General features: G+C 43.8%; 1 protein-coding gene across 1 annotated transcript in view; it reads left to right on the forward strand.

Annotated features, from left to right (window-relative positions):
* The window catches only part of SLC9A8 (solute carrier family 9 member A8), a gene marked incomplete at its 3' end in the record, with an annotated part of 18,184 nt that extends 2,311 nt beyond the window's left edge, over positions 1–15,873 (forward strand). Inside the window, exons 4-16 of the mRNA XM_083872984.1 lie at positions 2,797–2,855; positions 5,353–5,436; positions 6,349–6,450; positions 7,216–7,250; positions 7,798–7,941; positions 8,781–8,952; positions 10,115–10,211; positions 10,349–10,465; positions 11,195–11,277; positions 12,477–12,588; positions 12,961–13,181; positions 14,417–14,563; positions 15,742–15,873. Of these exons, the coding sequence (XP_083729110.1) occupies positions 2,797–2,855; positions 5,353–5,436; positions 6,349–6,450; positions 7,216–7,250; positions 7,798–7,941; positions 8,781–8,952; positions 10,115–10,211; positions 10,349–10,465; positions 11,195–11,277; positions 12,477–12,588; positions 12,961–13,181; positions 14,417–14,563; positions 15,742–15,873 (1,505 nt within the window). The remainder of the gene's footprint in view (positions 1–2,796; positions 2,856–5,352; positions 5,437–6,348; positions 6,451–7,215; positions 7,251–7,797; positions 7,942–8,780; positions 8,953–10,114; positions 10,212–10,348; positions 10,466–11,194; positions 11,278–12,476; positions 12,589–12,960; positions 13,182–14,416; positions 14,564–15,741) is intronic.
* Positions 15,874–16,219: the final 346 nt, after the last annotated feature.

The raw sequence follows: 16,219 nt of genomic DNA on the forward strand, positions 1-16,219 counted from the left end.
GCCCCGTGTGAGTTTCAGTATTTCTGCTCAACCATAAAACAAACAGGTGGGTGAGGATCCCGTCCCAGGGCTGGGTGTGCTCACACCCTCCTCATCTTTTATAGCAGATCATTCATCAGACCTTGGTGCCTTTATGGTTCTGCAGCTGGAGGGATCAGAGCTGCTGCAGCAGCTCATCCTGACTCACTTTTCATCCTCACAGAAACCACCCAGTGCTTTCTTCACTGTTGACACAATTCTCTTCCCCTCCCTCCTTGAATTATTGCCCTGGACAGGTGAGAATGTCTTGTGGTTGTATCTCCTTGAAAGGTGCCACAAGGACAGGACTGTCCCTTCAATGTCCTTTCCCTTTGGACACAAAACCCCAAGTACAGAGTGCTGATTTGGCCTCAGATCAGGTTAGTTCCCATGGCTGTTAAGCAGCTAATCTAAATTTAATCACAATCCCCAGTATGAAATGCAGCAGTATTTGGGTTTTGTTAAACAGCTAATCTAAATTTAATCACAATCCCCATCATGAAATGCAGCAATATTTGGGTTTTCTTTGCTGTGCATCCTGGGCAGTGCAGGGCAGAGGTGCTGGGCCACTTTGTGTCCCTGCTCCTGCTGAGCTGTGCAGAGCAGCAGAGGCACAGACACTCTCCTCCTTCTGTTCCATGTCATCTCAGCTGCAGGAGAAGGGTTTTAACTGTTGGATTTGGTGTTGGTGTGTTCCTGTGAGCCCCCAACAAAATCCTGTTCAAGAAACAGGAAAGCTTCTTGCCAGGGCTGTTTGTGCTGCCCAGGGTGGGTCAGAAGGAGCAGTGCCCTGTTCAGAGGAGGCAGGAAGGTGCTCAGTGGGGTTTTGGGGTGCAGCACAGCAGCCTGTCCCCACAGTGAGGGGACATGAGCCAGCAGATGCAGCTCCTGTGGGCCAGCAGGGTGTCACACCCAAGGGACAGATGCCCCGTGTCACTCCAGCCTTGTGCAGTTGTTTTACAGGCTCAGTCATGGTGGGAGTGCCCTCAGCCCTGGTGACAGGGCTCAGCACCTGGGAGATCTCTGGGGCTGCCAGCTCAGTGTCCCCGTGCCCCTGGAAATGCTCTGCACAGCTCCAGTGTCAAGTGAGAAGTGAGGCGTGTCCTGTTTTGACTTGTAAATTAAGCAAATGCTCTCAGGAAGTTATTGAAGGCTAATAAAAGTGGCAGCAGAGAAGAGTGGTATGATTTTCACAAGTGTTTTTCCTCCCATTGTCTCAGCTGCTGGGAAATTTCTGATTTATGGTTTCTAGAGGGTGTGTCTCTCTGGAGGACGGGGTGGGAGTGCAGTGTCTGAGGCTGGGTTTTGATCCTCATCCCTATAAGTTGCTGGGATTTTGTGGGTAAAAATAGTTTCCAGAAGTGTTTTTTTCTCTTTGATCTGTTAGTGAGTTTTAACACGTTGTCAGGAAAAATAAAGGTGAGTTGCAATAAGGAGATGCCTATTAAAAAAAAAAAGAGATATAGATTAACTGTTACAGACTTACCCTTCTGATTAGCCCCCTGACAAATCTGACCTGCCTGATTTAATAGAAACAGCTGATCAAAACCTGCATTCATTCCTTTACTAATAAAGGAAGAGTAGTTTGTAAATGTATCTGCATTCTGTCCTGCAAGGAACAGCAGAGCTTTGATGTTCCCTCATTTGTGTTTTCCGCTTCCTTTCCATAGAAACCACTTCACGGGACAGTTATTTGTCCCCTCTGGGCTTGATGCCTTGACAAATCTTTGTCCAAAAGGAGGCTGAGGCCTCATGGCCCTGTGTGTGTCACATCCATCAGGAGTGATCCATGTGATTCTGTGTATGGGACTCTTTTGTTGGCCACAGCCTGGAGGAGCTCTCACGGGTTCCAGGAAAGCACACTCGACTCGAGTTACAGGAAAGCATTTGCTTAAAGCTCCTCAGACACTCTGTACCTTTCACTTGGAGTATTTGACTTCTGTGTCCCAGTGTTTGACTGTGGAGTTTCCATTCTGTAGATAATAAAACAGAGACACAGAGCTGAAATCTGGCTGAAGACAAGTTGCCTGTAACTACTTGAAAACAATTAACAGCACTTCATGACTTACTTTCATGACTTCTGGGAGAAATCTTGTTACACTTTTATGTCCTTTGTGTTTGAATATGTGTGGGAGGAAAGAGTAAAATAACCTTTAACCACTGAGTTTGCAGCAGCCTTGATAAAATTCTCCTATATTCACATTATTTCTACATGACTTAAACAGTGTGTAACTCATTTGGAAAATAGTTCTGACAGGGTCTCCACCCTGATCAGGCTTTGTTGCCTTCTTCCTTGCCAGAAAGTGCTGTGATTTCATTCAAACAAAATTCACTTCTGTGGAGAGGAGTGATGATTCCATTTAAGCTGCTTTAACTGCAAACAATATCGAAGTGACATGAAGCACAGATGCCCAAAATATAACTTCCTGATTCTTCAGCAGGGAAGGTGAAATTTTCATTTGGGTGCAGCTTAGATGAGAAGCATTTCTGAGTGGTTAAGCCTGTTATCTTTCTGAGCCAGTGAGCATCACACTCTCAGTGGGGCTGTTTGGAGCTGGGCTGTCCCAGGAGACAATCTGTTGTGCAGGGAAACTCTGCACTTATGTAACCTGTTGGAAACTGGGTATTAAACCCAAAACCACTCACTGTTTTCATGGTTTAGGAATGAAAGACTTGTTCCACTGTGTTTTGCCTCGTTTTCACTTCTAAAGCTTGGAGAGCTGATAGACAGTGATGTGTTTTGTGGCTGTTTCAGAATGTTTTCTCATTCTCTCCTAGGTATCCTTATGGGAGCTTTTATAAAAATCATAGAGGCTCAAAAGCTGGCCAACTGGAAGGTATAGTTGTGACAATTCATTTTTAATTGTAGAAAAATCCCTAAATCTTAGGAAAAAGGCTTTGTTACACTTGGTGTTTTAGAGGACAAGCCCTGGCAGAAGTTTCTCCAAGAGCTGAAGTCTAAAGTGAAGTGAGGATTTTGCCTCCTACTGTTTATCCACATTATCAAAGCAATGAACTCTTCACTATTCCTGCTTTAATTTAAAATCTTTCAGCATTTAAACTGTGATTTTGTCTCACAGCACCAAACAATTCATTATATCAGTGAACTGACTGGAGTCACAGTGATTTGAATTGCCAGTTCTGAACAGGATTTCTATCAGCCAGCTGAACCTCTTGCTCTGACTAGTGAATTTTAATCCTGGCTTGCAGTTTTATATTCCAGTTAGTGCCCTAAAGGAGGATGTTTTTCTTCTTTAGTTTAAATACATTAAAATGCATAGATTTTCAATCTGATGTAGCTTTTGAACTATGTATTATACTTCTTTTTTTTGTCAACTAACTACACTGGTTCTGTGTGTACTTGTTTGAACAATTACATAACTCAACAATTGTGTTGTAATATTTCATTTTTACATATGAAGTCATTAGAAACAGTGGGGGCTCCAGGAGTTGGTGCTTTTTCATTTATGATTTTGGTCAACTGGGTTTGCCTTATAATTGAAAATCAGTTAAATGCCCACAACATCAGCATTTTAAACTAGTTTCTTACTGATTGAATAAAATAATCTGAGTAAGATCATGTCTGTAAGAAGCAGAAAGAAAGCTTCATGCTCTGATTTGAGCACTTGTTCTCTAAACACGGGAAATACTGATCACAGGTGTTGAATTATGGGGGTTTTCTGGAAAAAAAATAAATCTGGAGTTTTCTTGGTCTCATTTTGGGAGGCCCTGGGGAGCTGTGCTTGCTCATGTTGTCAGCCAAGGTGAAAGGCCACAGATATCACATTATTATTTGCTTACCTGAGTTACTTTCACTGTAATAAAACTCAGGTTTTAACACAGGCCGTCGTGATTTCAGATGTGAAAATTTCTAATCAATAATTATGGACTTTATCACATGGTTATAAATGGTCCTAAATTTGCTAAATACCTTTTTGTTTATCTCTTTAAGATAAAAAAACAAAATACAAACTGCAGGCAGTATCCCTGTACAAAGGCAATCTTGGATCACATCCCTGCCCCGAAAACTTTGTAATGCAATTTCCAGTGATCAGGCCTTACTGGGTGTTAATTCAGGTTCACCACCAAGACCTTGCACTCGCTGGCAGCTCTTGGCTGGCAGAGCTGACACTCAGAGGGAATAATAACAACCTCATGGTTTATTTCTCTTTGCCTCCATGCAGAGAGAAATAAACAATGCACTCCTCCCTTGCCATTGTTCTCATTTCCTTGTCCAGCTCTGGTTTCAGGGGCTTTTCTGTGTGCAGTGACTCAGAGGTGAGGGGTTTGTTGCTGTGCTGACAGCCCTGGGCTCACAGCTCTGTCCCTGCACACTCACTGGGCTGGAGCATTTCAGTGCAGAGGATGAGTTTGGTTTCCTAAGCCCCCCCAAATCCTTTAAGATGATTATCACTGGTACAGGCAGGGATGAGACTTTAAAAGGATGAGCCACCTCTGGTTTGAAAGCTGGTGTTAGGACAGAACAGTCCATCAGCTGTTTGCCCTGGCTTTAGACAAGTTAATCTCTGCTTGCAGAGGTGACAACTCTAAAAAGTGTCCTGGGGGACAGGAGGGAGTAAACAGGTGGGTAAAGAGACTGTGCTTTCTGTGCTTTCTGCCAGCAGAAAAACCAGGGTGCCAGGCTGGGGGTACAGCATGAGCAGTGTCAGCCAGGGGATGAGATAAGTGACAAAGACTGAGGACACAAAAAAATAGCATCTTACCTCATGGTGCCTTCCATTCATATCACTGTGATGGCGAAAAGGAACTGTGAAAATAGTCCCACTGAACTCAGGCAGAAATGACATTTGCAGAGAAGAATCCAGCCCCAGGCCCCTCAGGTGGGGGTCACCTGCAGGGACACCGGGCAGGTGATGGAATTCTCTTGTCAGGTGGTGCTTGGGCCCATTTAACCTGTTCTGTTCCAACAGTGGCCAAGAGGTCCCTGTTCCTTGGCAGTCCTTACAGATTTCCAGGCTCCCAGATAAAGTGGGAATAGTTTTTGTGGAAACAGGAAGATTTTTCCTTTACCATAAATAACCTGTTTTCCATGCAGCTCTTTTGGAGACAGTAATTTAAATAGGTGACTCCTAGATTTCTGTCACTGGGTTGAAAAAGAGCAATAGAAGTAGCAGCCCTGGAATAGTTTACTGTTCTTCAGTTGTCTATTTTTAGATAAGAAAGGAGAAAGATATTTCATTTTCCATCACTATTTCTGAATAGCTTTTCTTTTGGAAGATTTGATGTTATTTCAATAATGATGACATCCCTGAAATTATATTTAATTTTTTTTTTTTTTTTTTTTTTTTTTTTTTTTTTTTTTTTTTTTTTCAGGAAGAAGAAATGTTTCGTCCAAATATGTTTTTTCTGCTTTTGCTTCCACCTATTATATTTGAATCTGGATATTCACTGCACAAGGTCAGTCCCTGCCAGACACTCATTCTGGATGTTGAGGTTTTGTTTGGAACAGATTCTCCTTTTAGTTATCCTCATGAAGCTTAGGATAATTGCATTAAATTCCATTATATTAATCATTAGGGAATTGAGAGTGCAAAATTTAAACCTCTTCACCCCAGAGCGCAGGGAGTGTGGCTTGTTGCTGATAACTGAGTGCTGGCAAGGTGCTGGGTACAGCACAGACCAGGTTTTCCTTGCTGGAGAGGTTTCTTACCTCACCAGAGCTGTCCAGGGGCTGCTGTGAAGGAGGAGAAGTGGGAAGGTGTGAGATGAGAAGTGGGAAAGGTGAAGAAGAGGAAAGTGTGTGTGAGGCTGTGACCCTTAGCTGTGTTTCCGTGGGTGTTTCTCACAGCTCTGGTCCTGCCCAGGGGGGTTTGTTGCTCCCTTGTGCAGCCCTTTGCTCCAGCTGTGCTGCAGGAGGGGCAGGAACAGTGGCCCTGGTGATACCGGGAGCTGGTACAGCACTGGAGGCCTTTTCACACAAAATCACAAACAGTGGACTAGCAGCTGGGAGGGGTATGAGCCTTTTTCACCTGCCCTGTCTCCAACAGAGGGATTAACTGACCCTTCTGCCAGGTGGGGAATGTGTCAAAGGGCTGGATATCCAGCTGTGTGCCTCAGCATTGGGTTCTTGTTGTGGTGCCAGGCTGGGAATCAGTGCTGGGAATCAGAGAAATTGGCTTTTGTCCTCAAGGGAGCTGCATCTCTCTGGGCAGATGGTCTGGGTGTCTGTCCTGGGGTACCTGGAACCAAACCGAGCCTTTATAACCAGAAACCCAGTTGTGGATTAGAATCTAACTAAATGCAAACCCAAACAGGAGTTTTTCCTCAGGCCATTTTTACTAATTTACTTATTTTATTCCTGTGTTCCAGGGTAATTTCTTTCAGAACATTGGTTCCATCATCCTGTTTTCAGTATTTGGCACTGCAATATCAGCTTTCATTGTGGGTGGAGGAATCTATTTCCTGGGCCGGGTAAGACCAATTGCTTTGAAGCACTTAAATTTTATCTGGCTTGTTGTTTGAAAGTCCATTTTTCAGGAGCAGCCAAACAGAGTGAAAGTGAATTCCTGGGTCACAAAGTGCAGCTCCCTGCTCTCACAAAGGCAGAGTTGTACAGCCCCTTCCATGGCTGCTGCTGGAGAGGCCCTGCAGTCTCTTTCCCTGGAAATCCTCAAAAGCTCTGGCCACGGTCTGGGGTGACATTCCAGGGGCCCTGTGGGGCAGGAAGGGAGGAGTGGGTCACCCCAGGGGTCCCTTCCAGCCTGAGCCACTCTGTGACACAGCATGTTTCCTGGGAAGAGCAATTAAACCTTCAGTTTTACTTTTTTATGGCTTCCACAATCTTCCTGTTGGAAGGCCTGTGTTCTCTAGAGCCATCTTATGCTCTGCAATATTCATTTTTTTTTTTTCCTTCTGTGGTTTGGTGTTTCCCGTTGATTACGTACAGACCCAGATATTTATCTTTTCTCTCAGACTTCACTGTGGTAGGCCAAGCGTTCTGTACTTTCCTCTTTGCCACTCAGATTTCTCTTCCTTTGAGTGTGTGGGTGACTCTGCTCCAGTTCCCTGCTCTTGGGTGACCAGAGTAGATTACTCATGGAGGGCAGTGTTAAACTGGTTAACATCACTACTCTGAATTTTTCTTAGCAATGAGCTCAGGATTTGATGAATAGTTTGTTTTTTAAGAACAGCAGAACACCACATTTGATTGTGATTATGTTCTACCTATTCTTTCAGGCTGATGTAATTTATAAACTCAACATGACAGACAGGTAAGCCCTTGGGGAAATGGTGCAGTATATGAAATTCAGCTTTTTTTTGGCATAGCTGCAGGTGGGAAATGCACTACATTGACCACCTCTTTTGGTTAGTGTTTACATTGCTGAGATTCAACATTGTGTATGAAACTAAGAACTAGATGGAACACTTCTATACCCTATTTTTTACACCCTTATTTCCAAATAGTGTTGTATTATATTCCACTCTATTGCATTCTAGTCTGTTCTGTTCTGTGCTCAGTGATTTCTTTAGACAGACACTGGGTATTTTAACCAAACGTTAAGATTTGTAAACTTTGATTAGTTGGTATTATTAATACATGTGATAAGGGTTATAACTTCCTTGTCCAAATACTCTCTTAAAGGACAGAGTAAATTTTTCAGGATCAATAATGTAGATTTTTTTCAAGGACTTGGCAAAGTTCTTAGTACTGGAAAGAGTACAACTAATCACAGTGTAGAGACTGTAACACAAATGGGCTTTGTTACTGCTGGGTAGGTGTTTTTCTTTGATCTCATTTCCTCTTTTGTGTTCTCCCAGTTTTGCATTCGGCTCTTTAATATCTGCAGTTGACCCTGTGGCCACTATTGCCATTTTCAATGCCCTGAATGTGGATCCTGTGCTGAACATGTTGGTTTTTGGGGAAAGCATTCTCAACGATGCAGTCTCCATTGTCCTCACCAAGTAAGTGCCTTGGAGCCACAGGTGTTTATGGGAACAGTAACTGCACAGTTTTCAGTGAGATATACAGTAATTCTTCATCTTCATTTGATAGTTCTTTGAGGCTGAAAGTAAAAAGTGGACAGATGTATCTTCATGTTATTGCTGAAGCCAATAGATGTGACTGTAGAGAAGGAACAGCTGTACCAAGCTGGTAGTGAAGTCAGAGTAATTTTGTAATTAATTAATTGCTTTTATTACACTTGTGGTGCTCTCAGGGAAGATGATGAGGGCTAAAAGCAGCCAAGAGAAACACGAGCTAGAATCTGTGTGTTCTTTGCACAGAATTTCCATGAAATACACCCCTGAAATTCAAAGAGGTTCCTTCCCTTTCCTGTTAAGAGCTGCTTTGTTTTCCCTCAGTGACCTTCTTGTCTCTCATCCACACCTAAATATTTGATGAGAGTTCTTCCTGTTCATTTGTTCTTCTCAGAGGATCACATGAGTTTTGACCACTGTAAAATGTGTGTTTTCTTTTTCCTTTTCCAAGCTGGGGCATTGTTTTGAGATGCTGGGCATCAGCATAGCCTATTTACGCCATTCTGGGATTCTTCAGAGGAGCAATGCTGGATTTTTAGCAGAATTAGGTTTCCCTTTGGGGATTACACTGAGGCTTGATTTAACATCTTCTGACATTTCTCTTGTTATATAGATCACAGTAAAAGCCTTTTAAGAGTGGTAGCAACAAAGAAACAAAGGGGAGTCTCTTTTTTGTTGTTATGCTCAAAAGATGTTTGATATTTTTGGATCCAGGCTCAGAATGTATAACCATTTCTTTTTATTTCTCTTTTAATTCTATCTAGCACAGCAGAAGGTTTGACAAGGGAAAATATGTCAGATGTAAGTGGATGGCAAACCTTTCTCCAGGCCCTGGGATACTTTCTCAAGATGTTCTTTGGCTCTGCAGCACTTGGCACACTTACTGGTCTTATTTCTGCATTAATATCCTTTTTTAATTTTTATACCGATACACTGGTGAACTGCAACATTCTAGTAGTATTTTCTTCCCATCTTCTCCAGCATTTCCTAGAGGATATTTCTTATTAGGCATTATTTTGGTTTTATGTCCCCGTGCATGGATGTGTATTAAAAGTGGCATCAAATTTTTATGAACATAATTAAGGTCTGAAATGTTGTATAATAGCTTTTGTGCACTGGAGTGTTATAAGATATGGTAATTGTTTTGTAAATTCTGAATATATTAATTCCATTTCAATTCCAATCCATTTTAACAAGCATATGGCTTTTTTTTTTTTTACATACATAAAACAGTTAATTAAAAAGAAGAAAAGAAAAAAAAAAAAAAAAAAAAAAAGCAGCTGCTTTTCCCGGGGGCCTTTGAGTCAGCCCAGCTCGTTTGTCCCTGTGGATCGTGTGCAGGCAGCTGCATGAGCCACTCTTCTCTTTGGATTTACCCTGGCTTACATTTTGCCTCTTCCTCCTCCATGAGCTGGTTCCTGAACAGCCCAGGAGCTGCTCTGCTGAGATCAGGAAGGCTTTTTGCTGTGCCCCAAACACTTTTGTTACTTTTTGGGTTTGTTCTATACTTGTTCTGGCTTCACCCTCTGTGCAGCAGTTACTGTGGTCAGCTGGGACACTCTGTTTGTAAACACTTTGTTTGTGAACAACAGGCATAGAGTGTTTGATTAAATGCAGACTTGATTCCCCTTTTTGGTTCATCAGCCTCGTTCAACAAACTGTGAAATTATTCCATATATCACAACAAAAGAGGGAGGCAGATGTTCAGCACTTCTTTGAGTCATATCTATATTACACTAAGTCAAAGAGAAAAGCAGCTTATTTGCCCTTTACTGTTACTTGTGCCTCAGAAGTATTTGATTTACCTCTTGTTATTGTAGAGGCACATCACTAGGAAATCTTTTCTTGTCTTCTGACAGACTTCTACCAGCAGTAGCTTCTATAAGAAACATTCCTCACATAAGAAATTACTTTCCATACATGAATTTTTTCCATACTTGAGTTGAAGGCCAATATACAGATTTTATTGGCTATTCAGCAGAGAAGTACATTAAGCATAATCATTGTCTTGTAATGGAATGAATGCATCAAAATGTTTCTTTGATTTAATTTTTTTAATTTACTTTTTCCATAACATTCCCGTGTGTACGTTCTAAAGCACATTGATTTAAGGAAGACACCCTCCCTGGAATTTGGGATGATGATTATCTTTGCTTATCTTCCCTACGGCCTTGCAGAAGGGATCTCACTCTCAGGTGAGTTAACAAAGTGAATTCTGACACTGTTTGATCTGTTAAAGCATTTAAACTGCTGCAGGAGCAGGTTTTGCCCTGTGAGAAGGTGAGTCTCAGCAGTAAATCCCTGCAGAGTGTGCTGCTGTTCTTGCCCACAGGTATCATGGCCATCCTGTTCTCTGGCATCGTGATGTCTCACTACACTCACCACAACCTGTCCCCAGTGACACAGATCCTGATGCAGCAGACACTCAGGACTGTTGCTTTCATGTGTGGTAGGTGCTGCCTGCTATTAAATCTACTATTAATGGTTTGGAATTTCATTTCCATGGAACAGGGGCTCTGTTGGGAGCAGCAGAGGTGTGAATTTGCATCCAGGCATTTTTGTGTCAGTGGTGCTTGTCTTTAAGAGAAGAATTCCCGAGGGTGGAGGCTGGAAGGGACTCAGAAGTCACCTTTCCTGCCACACTGGATAAAAGATGCAGTAAATCTCTCTCCCATCCTGCAGGCTCCTGCTGAGATTTGCCATGAGATTGGTGGCAAATAGAAATCTCTGACTCATGTGTTCCTCTGGTCTGTTTTTGGTTCTAGAAAATGGGGGTTGAGTGCTATTTTTTATGAATGCTTTTTATATAAAAAGCTACTTGCAAAAACTTCACATCTGGAGGTTTTTGCAAGTCGTGGTACAAGCAGCTCAGAGGCCTAGAGCCTTTCCAGTTCCTTTTCCAAACCTTTGGAGAAATGACACGTTCCTGCATCACAAACACCCCTGATTTCTGGGAGCTGCCATGGGTGAATTCTGAATTGTTTGCAGGAGGATGCAGCATGGCCAGGGAGTGCCTTTGCTGCCAAATGAACTTAACCACTCCTTGGTGAGCACCAGCAGCTCTCCAGGGTTTGGTCAGGAACTCCCATTTTATGTCCTATTGTATGTGAAAATTAATAACAGAAGTAGAAAAGCTTTTCTAGGATTGTTTATTTAAGGTGTGATTTCTCTTTTTCAGAAACGTGTGTTTTTGCATTTCTTGGCCTGTCAATTTTTAGTTTTCCTCACAAGTTTGAAATGTCCTTTGTCATCTGGTGCATAGTAGGTATTTACTTTCTTCCATACCTTTTTAGATGTATTTCTGGTTGGGGAAGGGGGAAACACCTTACAGTTAAAAGATTTTAGAATAATTGTTAAAATTTATGGGGTTTTATTAAAAATTGTTTGATTCCTCTCCTAATTCTTTATCTTTAAACCCATTTCAGCATGCCTTGATGCAGTGACTGTGAATTACATTTCACACAGGGCTTGCCTCCATCTATTGGCATTCTAATGGTTTAATATCAGCATGAAAAGTGAGTTCCCTTTTGCAGAGAGCAGTGAGGGCCACATGGATCCATTTCCATTTGTATATAGAAATGTGCACTGGCCCACTGAGTGTGTGTTTCAGGGGAAGGATTGTTATCTGCAGCTTCCCCAGGCAGAGATATCAGCACAGGGATTGCACACAGCTTCCCTATCTCATGTGTATCTAAGGTGGGACACTTCTTCCTGTGTAGCATTGCCCTCCCAGGCACCATGCAAATTGTGTAATTTCGGGGTGATTCACAAAGGAAAACAGCACAGCCCTTCAAGGATCCTGCTGACTAATCCTAGGATATTTACCTTATCCAGGTCTGTTTGTAGTGGAGCTTAAAAAACAATGCTCTGAGAAAACCTTGCCTTTTTCTGAGTTAAAGTTTTCACTGTGTTTGTTAATTGTTTGCCTTTGTATCAATAGTCCCCTTTTCTTTCTTTCCTGCTCTCAAAGTGTTTTTTCTACGTGGGGTTTGTTTTATAGCCATGCCCAGGGAAGTGTTGAGAAACAGGCTGATGTGCTGTTTGTTTGGCTCTTGGCTTTTCTGAGCAACTGGGCCACAGGGAGACAATAGAAATACCTTATTGTCTCCTGGCTGCTGCACCAGGGGAATGATTAAAGGAGCTGAACTGAGGAGCACTTTTACCCAAAGTAGTTCTTGGTCTCCCTGGAATGCCTCCTGGGTTCCATTTATTTACTATAAGTGAAGCAGCCTGGTCTCCATCACTGACAGGGCTGATTTAGCTTCAGTTAAGCAGACAAAATGTTTCAGGAGTAAAATTCCACAATGCCCTGTGCTGGAGGGTTTCTCTGTGTTCATGGAGCAGCACACCTGCCTGGGAGCAAAAAAAGCATATTCACCCTCCCCTGTAAAACCAGCTGCAACTGGGGCCTTGTGGATGTGACAGTCAAAGGGGCTTTTGCTTTTATTTCTGTTTTTCAGGTGCTGGTTCTGTTTGGTAGAGCAGTGAATATTTTTCCACTTTCCTACCTACTCAACTTTTTCCGTGATCATAAAATCACTCCCAAAATGATGTTTATCATGTGGTTTAGTGGTAAGTTACAGCTTAAAATACTGAGAACTGGAAAAAAACCCCAACATTTTATCTCTTTGATTGTGTGACCCACTCTGGAAGGAACTGTTTTTTTCACTGGTTGAGCAAAACTCAACTGAACATTTGCACTGTTCTGAAGTGCAAGTGCAAAGAAATGTTCAGTTTCCTCTTTGTGCTGGGGGGCTTTGCTGTGGTGAGCCCCACAAAAGGCTTTTTCTGAAAGCAGAGAGGCTGCTTGTCTGTCAGACTTGTTTTAGGGTGGTTTAATGGGAACGCCATGGGGTTGTAACAATCCTTTGGGAGATGCAGAGCTGCATTGAGCTCTGTGGGCGCTCAGGTGGTGACTGTCCCTTGCTGTTTTCTGTCCCCAAGGATTACGTGGGGCCATCCCCTACGCCCTCAGCCTCCACCTGGGGCTGGAGCCCATCGAGAAGCGGCAGCTCATCGGCACCACCACCATCATCATCGTGCTCTTCACCATCCTGCTGCTGGGAGGGGGCACCATGCCCCTCATCAGGCTGGTGGACATCGAGGACTCCAAGCCGCGCAAGAGGAACAAGAAGGACGTCAACCTCAGCAAGACAGAGAAGATGGTTTGTGTTTTCATTCACAGGGTCACTGGGGTTTCATTCACAGAGTCACTGGGGGTTTCATTCACAGGATCACTGGGGTTTGATGGTTTTTTTTTTCAGTTTAAACTTTTTTTTTTCAGTTTTTCAGTTTAAACATTTTTTTTTTCAGTTTAAACATTTTTTTTTCAATTTTTCAGTTTAAACTTTTTTTTTCAGTTTAAACTTTTTTTTCAGTTTAAACATTTTTTTTTCAGTTTAAACATTTTTCAGGACTAGTACATGATTTTTTTTTTTTTTTTTTACTAAAAAGTAGTATGAAGGCAGTAGAAAAAAAACAAGGTAGTAAGGCAAAGATAAGCAATATCATTTTAAAGTATCCCAAAGACAGAGTTTGGTTAGTGTTTATACAAAATAACGTGTTTGGACAAGGGGAGGAGAAACAGTCTCTTAATTTAATCCAATTACAAGTTGAGCTGTATAAATTAAGGTAACCCCTGGAAAAGCATAAAGCAGATGATGAAGGGTTGAGTCATATACAGAGAGAAAGTCGTTGGTACAGTGTGAGGTGGAAATTAATCATGAAAGGCAGATGGAAATTATTTTGAAAAATTCAAAGGTCATGAGAAGGTGGTAGCAATAGGTCCCCCTCTCTGACTGGACTTTATTTTAAAGCAATTTCTGGTAAAGCAAGAGATCTGACAAAGCCAAAACCACTCTGGAATCTCTTGTGCAAATAGAATAAAAAGTATCACAGGACATTTTTTGCCTGTTTTTCTCTAAACCATTGAAGAGTATATGCAGGGTATTGTTCTGGAGGATCTTAAGAACATTTTTTTCTTTGCATGAGGTTGACTGTAGTCTCTAGAATCCCCTTGCACTGTTCACACAAGGAAGTGCAGGAGGAGGGCAGGACAGGGCTGGTGTTCATGGGACAATGACAGCACTTCTGCTGCTGGATGAAAACATTGTCCAGCTCACAGGAGAGACCTTGCACAGCAGAAACCTCTTCTCAGCAATAGTGACAACACAAAACATGGAACATTTGAGGTCTTTTCCCTGTCACCATGGAAAGGGAAGCTAAAGGAGAGCTGAACAGGCTCATACAGCCCTAAGCAAGGCTGGGATGGGGATTGTTTCCATATTGTTCCATCATGGCAGCTGGTTGTGATGGGGGAGAGCACAGAGCAGGAGCTGAAGGTGGTGGGATTAGTTAACCCACTTCTCTCAGGTTGTTCCTGTATTTGTGATTTTTCTAGGGAAACACTATAGAATCTGAGCACTTGTCAGAGCTCACAGAGGAGGAATATGAGGCCCAGTACATAAAACGCCAGAACCTCAAGGGCTTCATGCGGCTCGACGTCGAGTATTTGAATCCTTTCTTCACCAGAAGACTCACACAAGAGGTAAGTCTGTCTTATTTTCTTGCAGAAAGAGAAACTGGTGGAGTTGGTCGTTGTCCTCAGTACCCCACAGGGCTCCTGGTGCAGCCACAGGACTCGTGTAGGGACAGGGGGACATCTGTGTGTTGCTCACGCATGGAGAGAGCAGCTGTAATGAGCAGCTGCTCTGTGAGTTGGGTTAAATGAGCATCTCAGAGCTACCCCAGTTAAACTTGGTGTGTGGATGTGCTGAAGTGGCCTTTAATCATGCAGAGAACCATGAAGGGCATCAGGAGTCCCTGCCTGCTGCTGCTGGAAAGAGCTGCTGCCACTCGGGCAGAGTTTTTAAAGTGCTGTCACACACAGTTCCTGCCCCTTGCTGTCAGTGGTCCCGTGGCTTCTGGAGCTGTGGTGTTGCTGCAGAGAGCAGTTTCTGTCTTGGAAACCAGCATTGCATCCTTCACTTTCCAGAGACCAGGGCTCTGAGGCTGTAAATGCAAAACAACACCTGACAGTAACTTAACACTGAGTGGCCCCGAGGTGTAAATACTCTGCCTTTTTCACTCCCATGCTTCAGAAATCTGAGACCCCTTAGCCACAGAATTCACTGTTTTTCAGATTTCCCATGGAAGCATTTTTGACTGTGCAGTTCATAATTTTGTGTAAGTGCACATTCCATCTTCCTGGCCTGCTCAAAAGTACTGTTTTTCCTCTTGTTTTGTACTTTTCAAAAGTACCCTTTCAGCACTTTCCTACAAAAACTAAAGCCATTTATTGCAAAACCAGAAAGGAATCAAGAAACCAAAGTAAGCATCTGATTTGTAGCTGGTAGCCAAAAGCACAGGCTGCCATCCAGATTGCAACCAAAGGCTGGAAAAATAAGCATGTGAATCACCAGGGCAGGCCACAGGCTTCCAGTGTCCCTGGGAACACGAGGAGCAGAGCCAAAGCCAGGCCCTGCAGACAGCAGTGGGATTGTTGAAACACACAGAGCAGGACTGTCTGCAGAATACAGGTAAAAATACCTGTAGCAACAATCCCTGCCTGAGCAGCACCTGGTAAATATTTCCTGTGGGGAAGCAGAAGGGCTGTGCCCGCTCTGGGAGCAGGACAGATGATGTCCTGAGGAGTGTGTGCCCTGCTGTGCCCAGGTGACAAGTGACACTGCAGCAGTGACAGACACAGTGCTCTGTTTGCCCCAGGACCTGCACGACGGGCGCATCCAGATGAAGACCCTGACCAACAAATGGTACGAGGAGGTGCGGCAGGGCCCCTCGGGCTCCGAGGACGACGAGCAGGAGCTGCTGCAGCAGAGTGGGGCTGGGGCCCGCTGAGCTGAGCCCTCTCCCAGGGCTGAGCCCCCACACACCTGGGCTGAGCCCCCACACACCTGGGGCTGAGCTCCCTCCCAGGGCTGAGCCCCCTCCCACATGGGCTGACCCCCAACCCACCTGGGGCTGAGCCCCCTCCCAGGGCTGGGCTGAGCCCCTACACACCTGGGGCTGAGGCCCAACACACCCGGGGCATGCTGAGCCCCCTTCCACACGGGGCTGAGCCTCACCCAGGGCTGAGCTGAGCCCCCTCCTACATGGGGCTGAGCCCCCACACACCTGGGCTGAGCCCCCACACACCTGGGGCTGAGCCTCACCCATGGCTGAGCTTCCAGCCAGGAGGGCTGAT

Source organism: Zosterops lateralis (assembly GCF_965231275.1).
Source record: "Zosterops lateralis genome assembly, chromosome: 16".
In the NCBI taxonomy this organism is placed as follows: domain Eukaryota; kingdom Metazoa; phylum Chordata; class Aves; order Passeriformes; family Zosteropidae; genus Zosterops; species Zosterops lateralis.